The following is a 13,012-nucleotide window of genomic DNA, read 5'->3' as shown; positions in this document are numbered from 1 at the left end:
GTCTCAAAGCTGTAGCATGGGCAAGCCCAGTGCAAACGCTGATGTGTCTCTCTGGGAACCAGTTGAGATCTGAACAAGCTCATCAGCTCTGACTGTTAAATGCTGACCTGGGCTACACTCTGGCCAGGCAAAAGCAGTTCGGGTGCTCAGTGGTCTCCCTTGACTTGGACATCTGAGCCAACCATGACACCACATAATAAATACTTCACCATAAGTCACTTCTGGGATACGTATTTATGATAGCTATCCAAGGCTTTCTGTGAATGAATTTGACAAATAGCACCACAACCTTACTTCAGTTCTTCTAAGAGGATTCTGTGATGTGTTTAGTGTCCTACTGGGTTATTTTCCTTTTGTTTATTGAAGCAGCTCTTCTCTCTATTAAATCCCATAAATTTCTAGTAACTGCTTTTTACATCAGGACAGTCTTTACGTGAACAGAAGCATGTTGATATGAAGCTCTAGGGATTTCTGCTTTTCATTTGACCTAAACTAAACTTGTCTGCTGATGCCTTTTATGCCTTTTTTAAAAAAAAGTTGAAACAAGAAAATGGGTTGTGGGCTTTTTAAGCATTGTGACATTTTTCTGTTAACCTGATGAAAGCAACCCATACATGAATATCTAAAGCTAGATAATTGTTAGCAAAAGAGGAAGGAAATTGAGAACAGATCCGCATCGTGACTTCATGACCCACCCCACAGATGGTGGCCCTCTCTTTTCCCCTGCACACAGCAGATGTATAGTTAGTTTGCTGCTTCTGAAATGAAGTAATCTGCATCTGTAGAAAAGCCAACTGCTCAGTTCCTGCAAAGTAGCAAATTTGCATGCATCTGAAAACTTCAGATGCCGTTTTGCAGTTTCATGAGATCATAATTTGAAGTTTAAAAATACTGAAAGGGTCAATTTTAAATCTTTCCATGATGCTGGCAGTTGTCATTAGCAAATCTGTTATCACGAAAATATCTGCTTGAAAGTGGAGCTGGGAAAATGTGGTTTAGAATATATCTTGCACATAGTGGAAAAATTGTAACTATTGAAATTTGCTCAAATATATGTCAATTCTGGACTACTGAAACCACATTAAGGTTTTCTGTTTGGTTTTAATCTGTGCAGGTTGCAATTCTTCCTACGTAACAGTGTATAGCGAGTATGGTGTTGATGTATTTGATGTTAACACTATGGAATGGGTCCAGACTATTGGCCTGAGGAGGGTAAGTAATTTTCTTGAATATAGAGTTTGATTGGCTACTGTCAAATGAGATGATCTTCAGAGTATATGCTAGGCTTGAATTAATTCTCTGCCTCCTTCCTCAAAACAGATCAGACCATTAAACACAGATGGCACGCTGAATCTCCTGAACTGTGAACCACCGAGACTAATATATTTCAAGAACAAGTTTGCAGGTGAGTACTAAGCAAGGGGAGAAATGGGGAAATGATACAAAGTGAACTGGATAATTTTAAGCAGAGTAAGTTACCTTTGCATGAGATGAAACGTGTGTTGGATGCATCTGGGTCAGTGTGTACCTATGTATGTGAAATTGCATTGTGATATTACAGCAGGAGCTGTCCTCAGTGTACCAGAAACATCTGACAATAGCAAGAAGCAAATGCTTCGAACTAGGAGCAAAAGAAGATTTGTATTTAAGGTTCCCGAGGAAGAACGATTACAACAAAGGCGGTAAGAATTTAGCTGTGGTATGTGACTTAATATACATGATGACATGCAGAGACTGGTAATGCTAATAGTAAAAATCACTCTGTTCTTTTAGGGAAATGCTTAGAGACCCTGAGCTAAGGTCAAAGATGATTTCTAACCCAACAAATTTCAACCACGTGGCTCATATGGGACCAGGAGATGGAATGCAGGTTCTCATGGACCTCCCACTGGTAAAATACATTTAAAAGGGAGGGAGATATATGTGCATTTGTTCTTGCTCAGAAAAACTGTGAAGATGAGCTGTATGGAGTTCAACTGTTATCTTTGTACCAAATTCTTCTTTCAATCATTTTGAGAAAGGTGCGCCTTCCTGATGCACATTGCTTCTAAATCCTGTGCAAGGAAGTACTGTTAGCTGACTTGTGAAGGAGACAATGAAAGAAATGGATATCATTGCCAGGATCTTGTTCGTAGTTTTGTAAATGATCATTCTCTCCTCCTTCCTTTTTCTTGTTTGTTGTCTTAAAATAACAGAATGAATTTCCTTCCCCCTCATCCTCTCAACATTCTGCTCTGATACCACCTCCAACAGGCTTTGAGCACATCTATCACATGAGCCCTATCTCTGCTGAAATCTTTCTCCAGAGTGACCATTTCTCACTGCAAGGCTCCCCTCTGCTTTCTTCCTTCTCCTGTCTCTCTGCTTCCTTAGCAAGGGTAGGAGTAGCTACAAACTGTTAGGAACTGGAATGATGTGCTTGTGGCACTTTGCCAATTATACGACTAAAACGAGGGGTGAAAAAACGAATGCTGTGGAGATAATTAAAATGCATGCAAGTTGCAGTGCTTTATAGCATTATTTTTATTTTGTATTTAACAAATGCAGCACTTTGTGAGCTATTTTAGTGCTAAATCCACGAGAGGAAGGAGTGAAGGTACACTTTTATGTTTGTTTCATAGCCGGTGGTCAGGCTTTCTCTTATCCTTCTCAGCTAGCCCAGATGAGAGTAATGCATTTGTCCTTTCAGCAGGAGGAGGAAGGAAAACAGAGCTGTTGGTACAGTCCCTGCCCCTTCATAGAGGGTTTGCTGGCTGACAGTTTCCAGTGGCTACTATGGGGCTTAGTTCTTTCTCTGTCTTTCTCAGGGTTTGTGTCTGTTACTGAAAATATGTGGATGTGGTCAAGTAAGTTCAGAGTTTTTCTACCAACACTGGGTTGTAATAGCTTCAAAAGCGTAGTAAAGTTTTCATGAGTAACAACTCCTAGTTGGGTAGCTTTTGTTGCCGACTAACAAGGTGTTTCATTTCAACTGTAGAGTGTCCTACCTGCTGCACAGGATGAAAAACCATGTCCATCTACAGCTAACCTCTCACGGCAGCAGCAACAGCAGAGAAACAAAACCTATATTTCATGGCCCTCATCAAGTAAGGCTGGAAGCAAGCTTGTCAGTTCTGAGCTGTAATTTATGACTTCAGAGGTGTAAACCTGCCTTTTTTTCCTTTCTCTACAGGTGGCAGTGATGTGGGAGGAGCCATGCCTTCCCGAAGTATGTCTGATCCTGACCAGGAGTTTGACAAAGAGGTAAAGTGGCTTTTATTAAATGGAGACTGATGATATCCTGTTGCCATAGATTGTTTTCTTTTTCCAATAAATTAAATTTCTGAGGAAATACTTCATAAAGGCTGTGCTCTTTCTGAAGATGTTTTCCTTTCACAAATGTTTCCTGCAGCCTATAATATATGATTGCAAGTTAGATATGCCAGCACAAAAGCAAAGCTGTGGAAAGATCTTTTTATGATGGTATTTTAAGAAGTATTATGTCTTGGATTAAGCTTTGTAGACAAGGGAAATTTGACTAATTGATGAAATGTCCTCAAAGCTCCTAAAAATGTTCTCTGGGCTATTAGCATAGAATAGCAAAGTAATACGACTAGTTAAGTAATTTTCTGTGCTGCCTTAAGGAGGAATTTTTGTCATGTAACTTGAGAAGGAGTCATATTTTAAAATATTTCTAGTCTTGCTAAAAGAAGTTTTACATGTGTGCCAGTAGTCACCAAACTGAAAATGTCCTGGCTGTACAAGCTGGTGTCCCTGAATCTGATGAGAGATATATGTTTCTTGTTTCCTTGATTTGTCATAGGTATAACTTCTTCCAAGCTTTGCTTAAGTACTGCCTGTGCAAGGAAAGTGTTAGGAATTATTCCTGGGAGGCAAACTCCTAGATCAAGATCTTTGCATCTTTTCAGCACTTTTTGGTACCCACCTATGGGCCCATGTAATTTTCTGGATTTTGAAGGGTGTTTTCCCAAAGCCAGACCTTTGCAGGATGCTTTAGTACAGCCCAAGTCAAGGCATTTGTCCAGAGTTCTGATCCCAGCCACACTCCAACTTCCTTCGTCACCTTGAGTAAGCCATTACCAGCATGTGAAAACAGAGATCTCTAAACACAGTATCTTTGAAACGGTCTTGGTTTTCAAAGGTGCTGACAACAGGCAATGTTGGTTGACTTAGTTATTCTGCAGCATCCCTTCCAAATTCCATTATGTTTCATGCTGCAATGATAACTGCTGTTTGAAGACACATGTAATGGTGGATTCTAAGGTTTTTACAGTGTTTACTTTTTTGGTGGATCTTACAATTTCTAATGACTTCTTAAATTTAAAAAAAAACCCAGTAGTTTGAAATTGAAAAAGGAGGCTTTAACACCTTTTGGCTTTATCTATTTTTCCCATGGCTTTTAGCTTTATCGCAGCATGGATCATGTTAGAATAATCTTGTTATAGATGATCTTATTATTGTTTGAGCCATGCAAAACCTTGTGAATGGTATTCTTGAAGGATGTTACCTTTCAATCTGTCTGCTAAATATATATTCCCTTTCTCGAAAATAACTTGTTGTGGTGATACCAGTTTTTTCTGTGCAGTATTTCATTAGCTGTGAATGTGTGCAGTGCTCAGGGTTGTAACTCACCGAAATAGTGGGAAACTTGCCAGCCATCCTGTTGAAGTGAGACCAGTCTGTGAGGGCAAATATCCAACAACCAGTCTAATGCTGGGGAAGTAACTGTGGATAGACTGTCTTTATTAGATATTGATGTGGGTGTCTCCACTAAATATTCTGTTTCCAGATGTCCGGCCTGATACTTGGCAACCTTCACTCTTTTGTCAGGCACTTCACATGCTTGTCACTGTTGCTGTTTTGTAAACAGTTCATACGTTTTTTTCCTTCCTTCTCACCAAACTGAAGATGATTTGACCATAATGGTTTAAATGTTAATATGGGCAGATAAATCTACTCCTGGGCTATAAAAATTGCTTGGAAAATGCAGTCTGGTAAATCCAGAGCAACAGTGGACTGATAGATGCATTCCATCAGGAAAGCTTTGCAGTGTCTAAAGGAGAAGTGTGAGATGTAGGAATTTCCTTTGCCGTAATTCCTGTTACGTCAGAAGGTCCCCTTCAGGACTGCACTCCAGCCTGTTGACAGTGATGGCAGTATCTGCATGAATATTTAGCTATGAAATGATCTAATACACACTGCTTTGTAGGTGTTGTTCATCCTAATTCTTGAGTGCCTTTGAAAGCCTTTTGAGTGTAAAGAATTGATTTTAAGTAAGCATTTTTTTTCTTTTAATGTCTCTCATTAACAGCCTGATTCAGACTCCACCAAACACTCTACTCCATCCAACAGCTCAAATCCAAGTGGGCCCCCAAGTCCCAACTCTCCTCATAGGAATCAACTTACACTAGATGGACTGGACCAGTCAACCTGTGACGCATAACACTACCGCTCTCACCATTTTGTCTTCGATCATCCACTACTCCATGGAGTATTCAAGAGCAGGGCAAAGCTGTCTCAGATGCTAGTGCCAAGACTGACACTGAATCTCTAGTGTTGTACAAGAATAATTATATATCCAGATTGTAGATACAAACTATTGAAATGAAGAAAATTCTTTACTAAATAACGATCAAGCTTTTTATGCAGAATTGTTCACTGCTCAGTTACGGTTGATTCCTCTCTGCACAGCTGTGACACAGTTTTATTGCATAGGAGCATTTAAGGCCACCAGTAAATAGTCTTATTCTTATGCTGAAAAAGAAATAGAGAGAGATACTGATAATATTGCTACAATATCAGGAATATTATTTTTCTATAGAATGATGTAATGTCTCATTAGCAGGAAATCCTTTTAGACACAATTTGGACCTCTAAATAGGAAATGTGAGCAGGTCTAGTTACATCCTCAGATGAATACACTTTTCCCTTTTTCCCATAACTGTTTGTTTCCTAAATCTTAAGGAGAATGCTAGGAAGCTGTAGGTTGTTTCCAACATCAATAGAATCACCAGGAAGTCAAATAAAAGTTGGCTATAGTTTTGTGGCCTTTTAATTCATTTAGCCATTACATATACAGCTGCATAACTGTCTTTCTATCTTTCTATCAACTTTTTAGTCTTGTACATAGGACTACTGCCAGTTATCTTTTACCCATACCCCGCTTTTTAGTCCTCATCAATCAGTCATTAGTCAGGGCTTTGAAAATATTGGTAATTACTGCTGTGAAAAAAATTTTACTCCTAGTTCCTGCCTATCTCCTTCTGAGAAGTTGTTTCTCCTGAGTTTTTTGGTGTAAGGACACACTACATTGTTTAGCTAGCAAGCCTCTTGTGGACGCATTGCCCTCGAAGTCTGCTTGATCTAAGGGACTATATCGCACTAAAACATCAGTCCGTTTTATCGGTTACCAAAGTGGAACGTGAAGGATGTGTAACTGGGGGTGCTGCTTTTCTCATTAATTGTAGCCTCACCTGCATGAAGACCCCATGATTATTAATCAAGTATTGATCATGTAGAAAAATGCACAACACACTCCTGTATATTTTGCTATGGCCCACGTGCAGTGGTGATGTTTTGCGTGTATATTTAATCTCATGCTTCCATGTATTATACATTTAGTAATCAAAGATTTGTGACCATGTTTCATTAAAAGCTTGTAATTAATTCAGTGGCTGGCATATCCAGTTTGTCATTGTCACACTAGTGTGCCTTCTGTGCCAATTTTATGACAGTTGGATGTCACTTATTTAAAATTTGGTTTAAATGGGCTAATGATATACCAATGGCTAATGTTCTTTTCTGAAACACTGTATAGGACGTGCACTTATCTTTAGTTTAAACTGAGTGTTCTAGTCAACATTTAATCCTGTTACGTTAAGTGTTCGACAGTACTTGCTCTTTTTCTCAGATTCTTGATAAAGGGGCTCAGATAGAGCTGGACACTACTGCTTTGGGGGTTTTCTGGTTTTTACTTTTTTAATGTAAGTCTAAGTCTTTGTAATTATTGAATTGTGAGAACATTTTTGAACAATTTACCTGTCAATAAAGCAGAAGAGGGAGGTTTTAAAGTTCATAGTCGTCTGTCTTGACATGTGAAAACAGTCTAGCACTGACACTTGCTTTAGTTTCATGGTAAATTTACTTTGTTCACACAGACATTTTACATAAACTGAAGGATCCTTTGAAGCTCCATACCTGAATGCTAAGAGAAAGGGGGGTGTTTCTGCCTGTAAATGCATGTTCAGGATTGTTGGAAGTCCTTTTGGTGGAATAGTGTTGAAATTTTGTGCCCTCAGTTTGTGTTAGAATTGTTATTTTATCAAGTTGCTGTCCCCATTAATTAATTTTTATATTATTTATATGAATATTTCCTTACAGATGAAGCATAGTAAGGAGGCTGCAGGATCTATTCAGACATTTTAAGTGTGATAAAACATTAAAGACTTTTGACTTGTCAAAACTGTAGTCCCAAAGACACACTTGGGAACATTTCAAGGATTGGTGTGTGAATGGTGCAACCCATGATGTAGGTTTTTTTAAAACTCCCCTCATGCTCCAGTATTTGAGCACCGCAGAGCTCACTGTAGCTAGAACAGAGCCAACATCATCTCTAGTGTGTCATGGGTAAGCATCCCTCATCCCTTACAGAGTGCCTAAATGCTTCTGGATTACTTCTGGGCTTGTCTCACCCGTTTTATGCCAGGTTATCCTAATGGGGAAGGCTTAGGCAGGTATTTCAGACCCTTGCTTGACCAAACCTACCTGGGCAAGGCCAGCAGGCTGGGGCTGCTTGGCTTGAGGAAGGTGCACCCACACTGCCCTGGGGATGGGGCTGATAGCTGACAGGAGGTTTGAGGGCTGTGCGCCGGAAGCCTTCTCACAAGTATTCATGCTAATCAGCCTTTGACTTTTAAAAAACATTTCTACTGCTCTTGAGCTGATTTTTCTCTGCACAGTGAGGACTTCAGATGACAACAAAGTCTTTAATTATGGGGGTATTAAATCATAGCACTCAGCAGTGCCAGGGCTTGGTTATAATTTAAGCAGGAGAACATTTCTAGAAAAATAAATTAATTGCTCAGTATGAATACATTATTCTTCCATATTTTTTTTTTCCCCTCAACTTTGGCCAAGCAGAATTCCTCCCCAAGTCCTCCACCACAGCCCTTTGCAAGTCTTCTATTCCCTTAAGACCTCTGATTCTGGTTACCTGAAGAGTTCCTCCAAGCCCTCGGAGAACTTTCAGAAATACAGCAATTCAAGACTCAATGTGAAATGTTTCTCTGACGATTTGCTTTCCTCTCCCTGGAGGCTACCAGTCTATTAGCACAAGTGAGGAATTGAGTTATGCGAGGATTGAGGATAATTTGGTCTCTGCCTGTTCCATTTTCACAGAGGCATTACATCAGGTCCTAAGGCTGGGGTGATGGGTGTACCACTCACTGGAACATGTTGTCACTTCTAGCACAGATCTCCACCCCCAAAGGCCGTGCGTTTTGGAAAACATACTGGTGTCACTTGCTACCCAAGAACTAAACTGATCTGCCAACACCTCTGTCTCCGGCACAGATGTGCTGAGAACAAACAGCTTCCTAAACGGGTTCAATCTGCTGCTGGTTGGGAGGGTGTAAACGCTGGCTTATTGTTTGCTGGGTAAGTGCTTAACACAGATAAATCACAGGGAGAGGACTTCAGCATGAAAACGTTGAAGGTCCGGGCACCCTCATTGTTCTGCACAGTGCCAGATTAGACATCCCTGGGAGAAAGCAGATGCATAAAAATCTTAAAACCTGGCACTGGTAGTCTAAAGCACTGAGAAGCAGGGAAGCATTTGAGGGAAGAGATGACTGTGGGAGCTGAACTGCACCTTTAGGTACAGTTAAGCAAAGTAACAGCAGAAGGTGTCACATCATGACCACAAACCTTGTCTTGTTGCCGAGTTCAGCCTATTTTAAAAGGAAATGGGGAAAAAAGAGACGTTATTCTTGCATGCTGGACTACAGGAGCATCTCATGTCCCAGTTTGCACCCTGCCTGCTCTGTACAAAGCAGCTCTGGCAGGCAGAAGCGAGGAGAACATTCCAAGAAGTAGCGTTCACCTGAACTTGCCTTCCATTGTGGTGGCAGCAGGTCTGCACTGCCTGCTCCTGTCTGCTTACACCCCTGTAAACGTGGCTCCTCTCAGTTTCCCCCTACATCCCTCTCTGGCAGCCTTGGGCTCCTCACAGCTTGTGGGGCAAGAGCTGCAGCTGCTGCGGCCCTGGCCCAGCGCAGAGCTGCTGCCCCGTGGCCTGGGCTCACCGCCGGCAGGGCAGTGCAGCACCTGGGGTCGGAGGGAAAGGGGTGCCATGGGCACAGGTACCGAGGCAGGAGGGAAGGTACCAGGGCTGGAAAGAGCCGGCACGGGCCCGGTGCTCCCTTGCAAAACCCTCCTAAACCTGTTTCTGGGGCTGTGGGATGATGACGAGACCGGACATCAGCTGCACGCCTCTTGCAGGATGCCAGGGAAAGCCAGACGTTGACAGAGCCTGTCCCAGAGCCGAATGATACTCAGACTAGCGTTGCCGACAGGGTTAGCTGAGGACAGGAGCAGAAGACAGCAGGACGTGCTCAGCAAGCGAGAGCTGCAGTGCTGCGCTCTAGCCAGAGGAGGAACATGGACTAAGGAATCAGCCGGTTACCCGTCCTTGCAGCAAATATTTTCCCTGCTCCCCAATAAGCTGCAGCACTTTTTTGTCACCTGACTGCACAGGTTTATGCAGCTTTATTGCTTGTTTTCTCATAGATAAAGCCCTCAGAATTTTTGCAGCATCGCCTGCCATCCAGTTTCTTACTCAGTCCCTGCTCTGCGGTCCCACGAGGCAGAGCAGCGTGGAGTCCTGCGTGCTGATGGAGGAGATAGCCACCGCAGCGCCTTGGCCAGCTCCTGCACTCCAGTGGTGCCAGCCCCTGCCAAATCCCCTCCTCTTCACTGCTGCTAAAAAGAAAATTAAACAAAAGTGCATTGGGCCAAGTCTGTAAGCTCAGTGGTATTTTGAGCACTGTTGCCTACTGCACTGTCTGAATATGGATTTGCAAAACTTCTGTGAGAGGCTGTAACTGGGTGGAGGAAAGGCACAGTGATACGTGTCGGTGTCCATTAATAGTGTGCAGGTTGTTTTTTCTTTTAAGACCCCAGGAAGCAATGAGTCCTGAGATCTCCCATTAACACTAATGCATTTTGCATTAGTCTGTCACAGCGGGGGACCCTTGACTCTCAGGACCAAGAACAAAACAAAGCCATCAGGTGCCCAGCCACTCCGTGCACAGCCTCAGCGACATAAACCACCCATTTAATGCACTGCTTACCAAAGATGTCTGCGAATTAAATTCCTTGTTTAGGCAGGATCCCAGGAGAGACTCTTACATACCAAAACCCTTTGCGTTACCCTGCCTGCACGGTGGGCTGTCTGCTTGTGACGGTGCGCAGGGTAGTGATCATGGATACAGCTGGTTTTCCAGCAGCTGTTGGCCCCTGGCATCAGAAACTGACTCTGGTGCTTCAGTTTTCTCTGCAGAGCTCCCCCCTCCCTGCGACTCTTTCTGTATGAGCAAGCAAACGTGGCTTCTGAAGGAAAAGTACAGAATGTGCTCTGCTAGCGCGCTGACAAAAATTGATCTCTACTTTAATTAAAGCCTCTATTGTAAGTGACCTCGAGCTGCTAATGCATTTTAAAAATGAAGCCTCGCTAGCAACAGATCCGTACACCCCACCACGGAGGGGTGACAAGGCGGTGATCCGTGCGGCAGGGCAGCCTGCCTTCCTCCGCGCCGGCTGTGCCGTCAGCTACGCGTCCCCAGATGCGGTCCCTTCGCACGGGCACACGCGGCATCCCTGTGTGCCGAGGCGGGACACAGAGCTTGGTGTCCTCAGCTGCTCGCAGGGGAAAGCTACCATCCTGCCACCCTCTTGTGCAACGGTCCCTGTTGCCAGTAGGTTGCCTTTTCCCTCCCCCCGCATGTGGACACAGGATGCTCTTGCCTCTCTTGTGCCTTCAGCACACAGCGTGGCATGCAGCCACTGAGACCCCTCACCATCCTGGAGCCAGGGAGTCCAAAAACAGCACAAGGAGGGAAGCAATTCACTCTGGGGCAAGCAGCAAGGGGCTCCTTGGGGGATGGCTCTGAGCCCTCTCCTTGTGCAAGGCAGCGCTGGAGTGATGGGATGCCTGGTGCAATGACCTCCAGCATGCAGCACCGCATTGGCCTCAGCTATGGAAAAATAAATTGTATATGTGTGTATTTTTTATATGTTATGTTTGTAAGCTAGAGGAGATTCAGTCACTTGCAGTGAACTGATTTGAAAGGGGAAAAGAGCACAAAAAGGCTCTTGCAGGCAGCAACTAAAACATCCATACAGATATGAATGCCTCCCCCTCCGCATTGAGACCCAGCCGCGGTGCGGGGCCGACAGATGCTGTGGCTGCTCTCGCAGGCACCATGGTAACATCGCGGAGCCCGTGCCTCGCCGGCAAGCAACACACGAGCTGACCGTGCTGCACCGTGTCCACACCAGCCCTGCAGCCACCGGGTGTTCTCCGGCCCCGTGAGGTCCAGAGGACGGCTTGGGGGGGGGGGGGGGGGGGGGGGGGGGGGGGGGGTCTCCCTTAGGTTCACATCATGGGGTGACTGTGTGCTGTGGAGTGAGTTTTGGGGGCCTAGCCCTGGGTCACTGCTCTTCACAGAGATGCACTTGTTTCAGGACCATGGTGGGACTTGGGTATTCCCACCCTGGTGGTGTCAGCCACCACCTGCAGCAGCTGATGGCTTCCCAGCTTTGAAGCTATGGCTTCCCCATATTTGACCCAGCTGGTGACTGTTTCATGCAGCACCAAGAGCCTGACAGCCACAACAAAAACCCCTGCCCAAGCAAGTTCCTTCTCATCCCAGTACTGCTGGAGGGGCACCCTCAGGAGAGATGTGCATGGTGAAATCCCAGCAGTGGGCTCCCGAGCACAGATCTCCTCCCAGGCCTGGCTCTGCCCCACTTGCAAAGCAACAGCAGCAACCCGGGGCATGGAGATGGTCTTGTTCCCTGCTTGGCTCGTGTTTGTGTCCTGCTGGCTCACGCTGCCCGTTACTGGTGGTCTCTCTGTGGGCAGGGGGGAGCAGGGCTGGTCTCACCGCTGCATGCTGCCCATCACCCTTCATCAAGACTCTGATGCGCCTGATGATGAATTCCCAGGCCTTTGAGAGGGGATTATGCCTTTCAGAGACTAGAACAAAATATAATAAACTTAAAATAGCTGCTTCCTTATGGAATATGCCAACAAGCCCCACTGAAAACCCAGCAGAGTGTAAATTTGCATAAATTTTCATACATCTCCATAATTTCAGCCTCAGCCATCAGACCAGCTCCCATAATGAAGCACTGCCTGACATTGCAGGCAGCTGAGAATATCTGACACATGCCAGGCCACAAACACCGTCGCTAACGAGGCCCCTGGGTGCTGCTGCCGCCCTGACCCTCATTAAAGACAGGCCAGAGCGACTGTCCCCAGCTGTTGGGCTCCGGCCTGCACCTCTCTCCAGGGACCCCCGGCACCGTCACCAAAGCTCTTTGCCCTTGTACCATGAGAAGATGCACTCTCTCGCCGTGGGAATAATGTGATAAATCCCAGATAGGGCCAAGAGGGTCTTATAACTGTCCACCTGGGCACAGAGGGAAGGAGCAAGTTCAGGTGGCTCAGTGGAGGGGATGGGGAGGGAAATGTTTGCTCAGGACAGCGCCTTGTGCAAGAGAGCTCAGAGCAAGGTCCCAGAGATTCCCCCCAGAACTGACCACATTGCTGGAAAGCAATATAGTCTCCTTTTAAACCCAACTGAAGGATCCAAGCCCTGAAGGCTCCAGGCCACATTTTGAAATGTTTTTGAGCACTGCATTTCCATCATGCATCCTTCAACCTGCTGTGTGCCCTGGGCAAATCCAGCACCGTGCTGGCTAAAGCATGAGGTGCTGCATTAGACCTGAA

At 44.7% G+C, this 13,012-nt stretch overlaps 1 protein-coding gene across 10 annotated transcripts in view; it reads left to right on the top strand.

Annotated features, from left to right (window-relative positions):
- Positions 1–7,073, top strand: part of CDC42BPB (CDC42 binding protein kinase beta) — a 97,593-nt gene extending 90,520 nt beyond the window's left edge. For 5 of the 10 annotated variants that reach the window (XM_074908704.1, XM_074908700.1, XM_074908702.1 and 2 more), the window contains 8 exons: positions 1,115–1,212; positions 1,321–1,405; positions 1,562–1,682; positions 1,774–1,891; positions 2,808–2,846; positions 2,978–3,086; positions 3,173–3,243; positions 5,312–7,073. In XM_074908704.1, coding sequence (XP_074764805.1) covers positions 1,115–1,212; positions 1,321–1,405; positions 1,562–1,682; positions 1,774–1,891; positions 2,808–2,846; positions 2,978–3,086; positions 3,173–3,243; positions 5,312–5,443 — 773 coding nt within the window. In that variant the 3' untranslated portion in view covers positions 5,444–7,073. The remainder of the gene's footprint in view (positions 1–1,114; positions 1,213–1,320; positions 1,406–1,561; positions 1,683–1,773; positions 1,892–2,807; positions 2,847–2,977; positions 3,087–3,172; positions 3,244–5,311) is intronic. The other 5 variants (XM_074908701.1, XM_074908696.1, XM_074908705.1 and 2 more) reach the window with 3 other exon arrangements.
- Positions 7,074–13,012: the final 5,939 nt, after the last annotated feature.

The sequence above is a fragment of the Athene noctua genome, chromosome 6 (genome assembly GCF_965140245.1).
Source record: "Athene noctua chromosome 6, bAthNoc1.hap1.1, whole genome shotgun sequence".
Lineage (NCBI taxonomy): Eukaryota > Metazoa > Chordata > Aves > Strigiformes > Strigidae > Athene > Athene noctua.
Note: the sequence above shows the minus strand (reverse complement) of the source record. Positions and strands in the feature narration are given on the sequence as shown.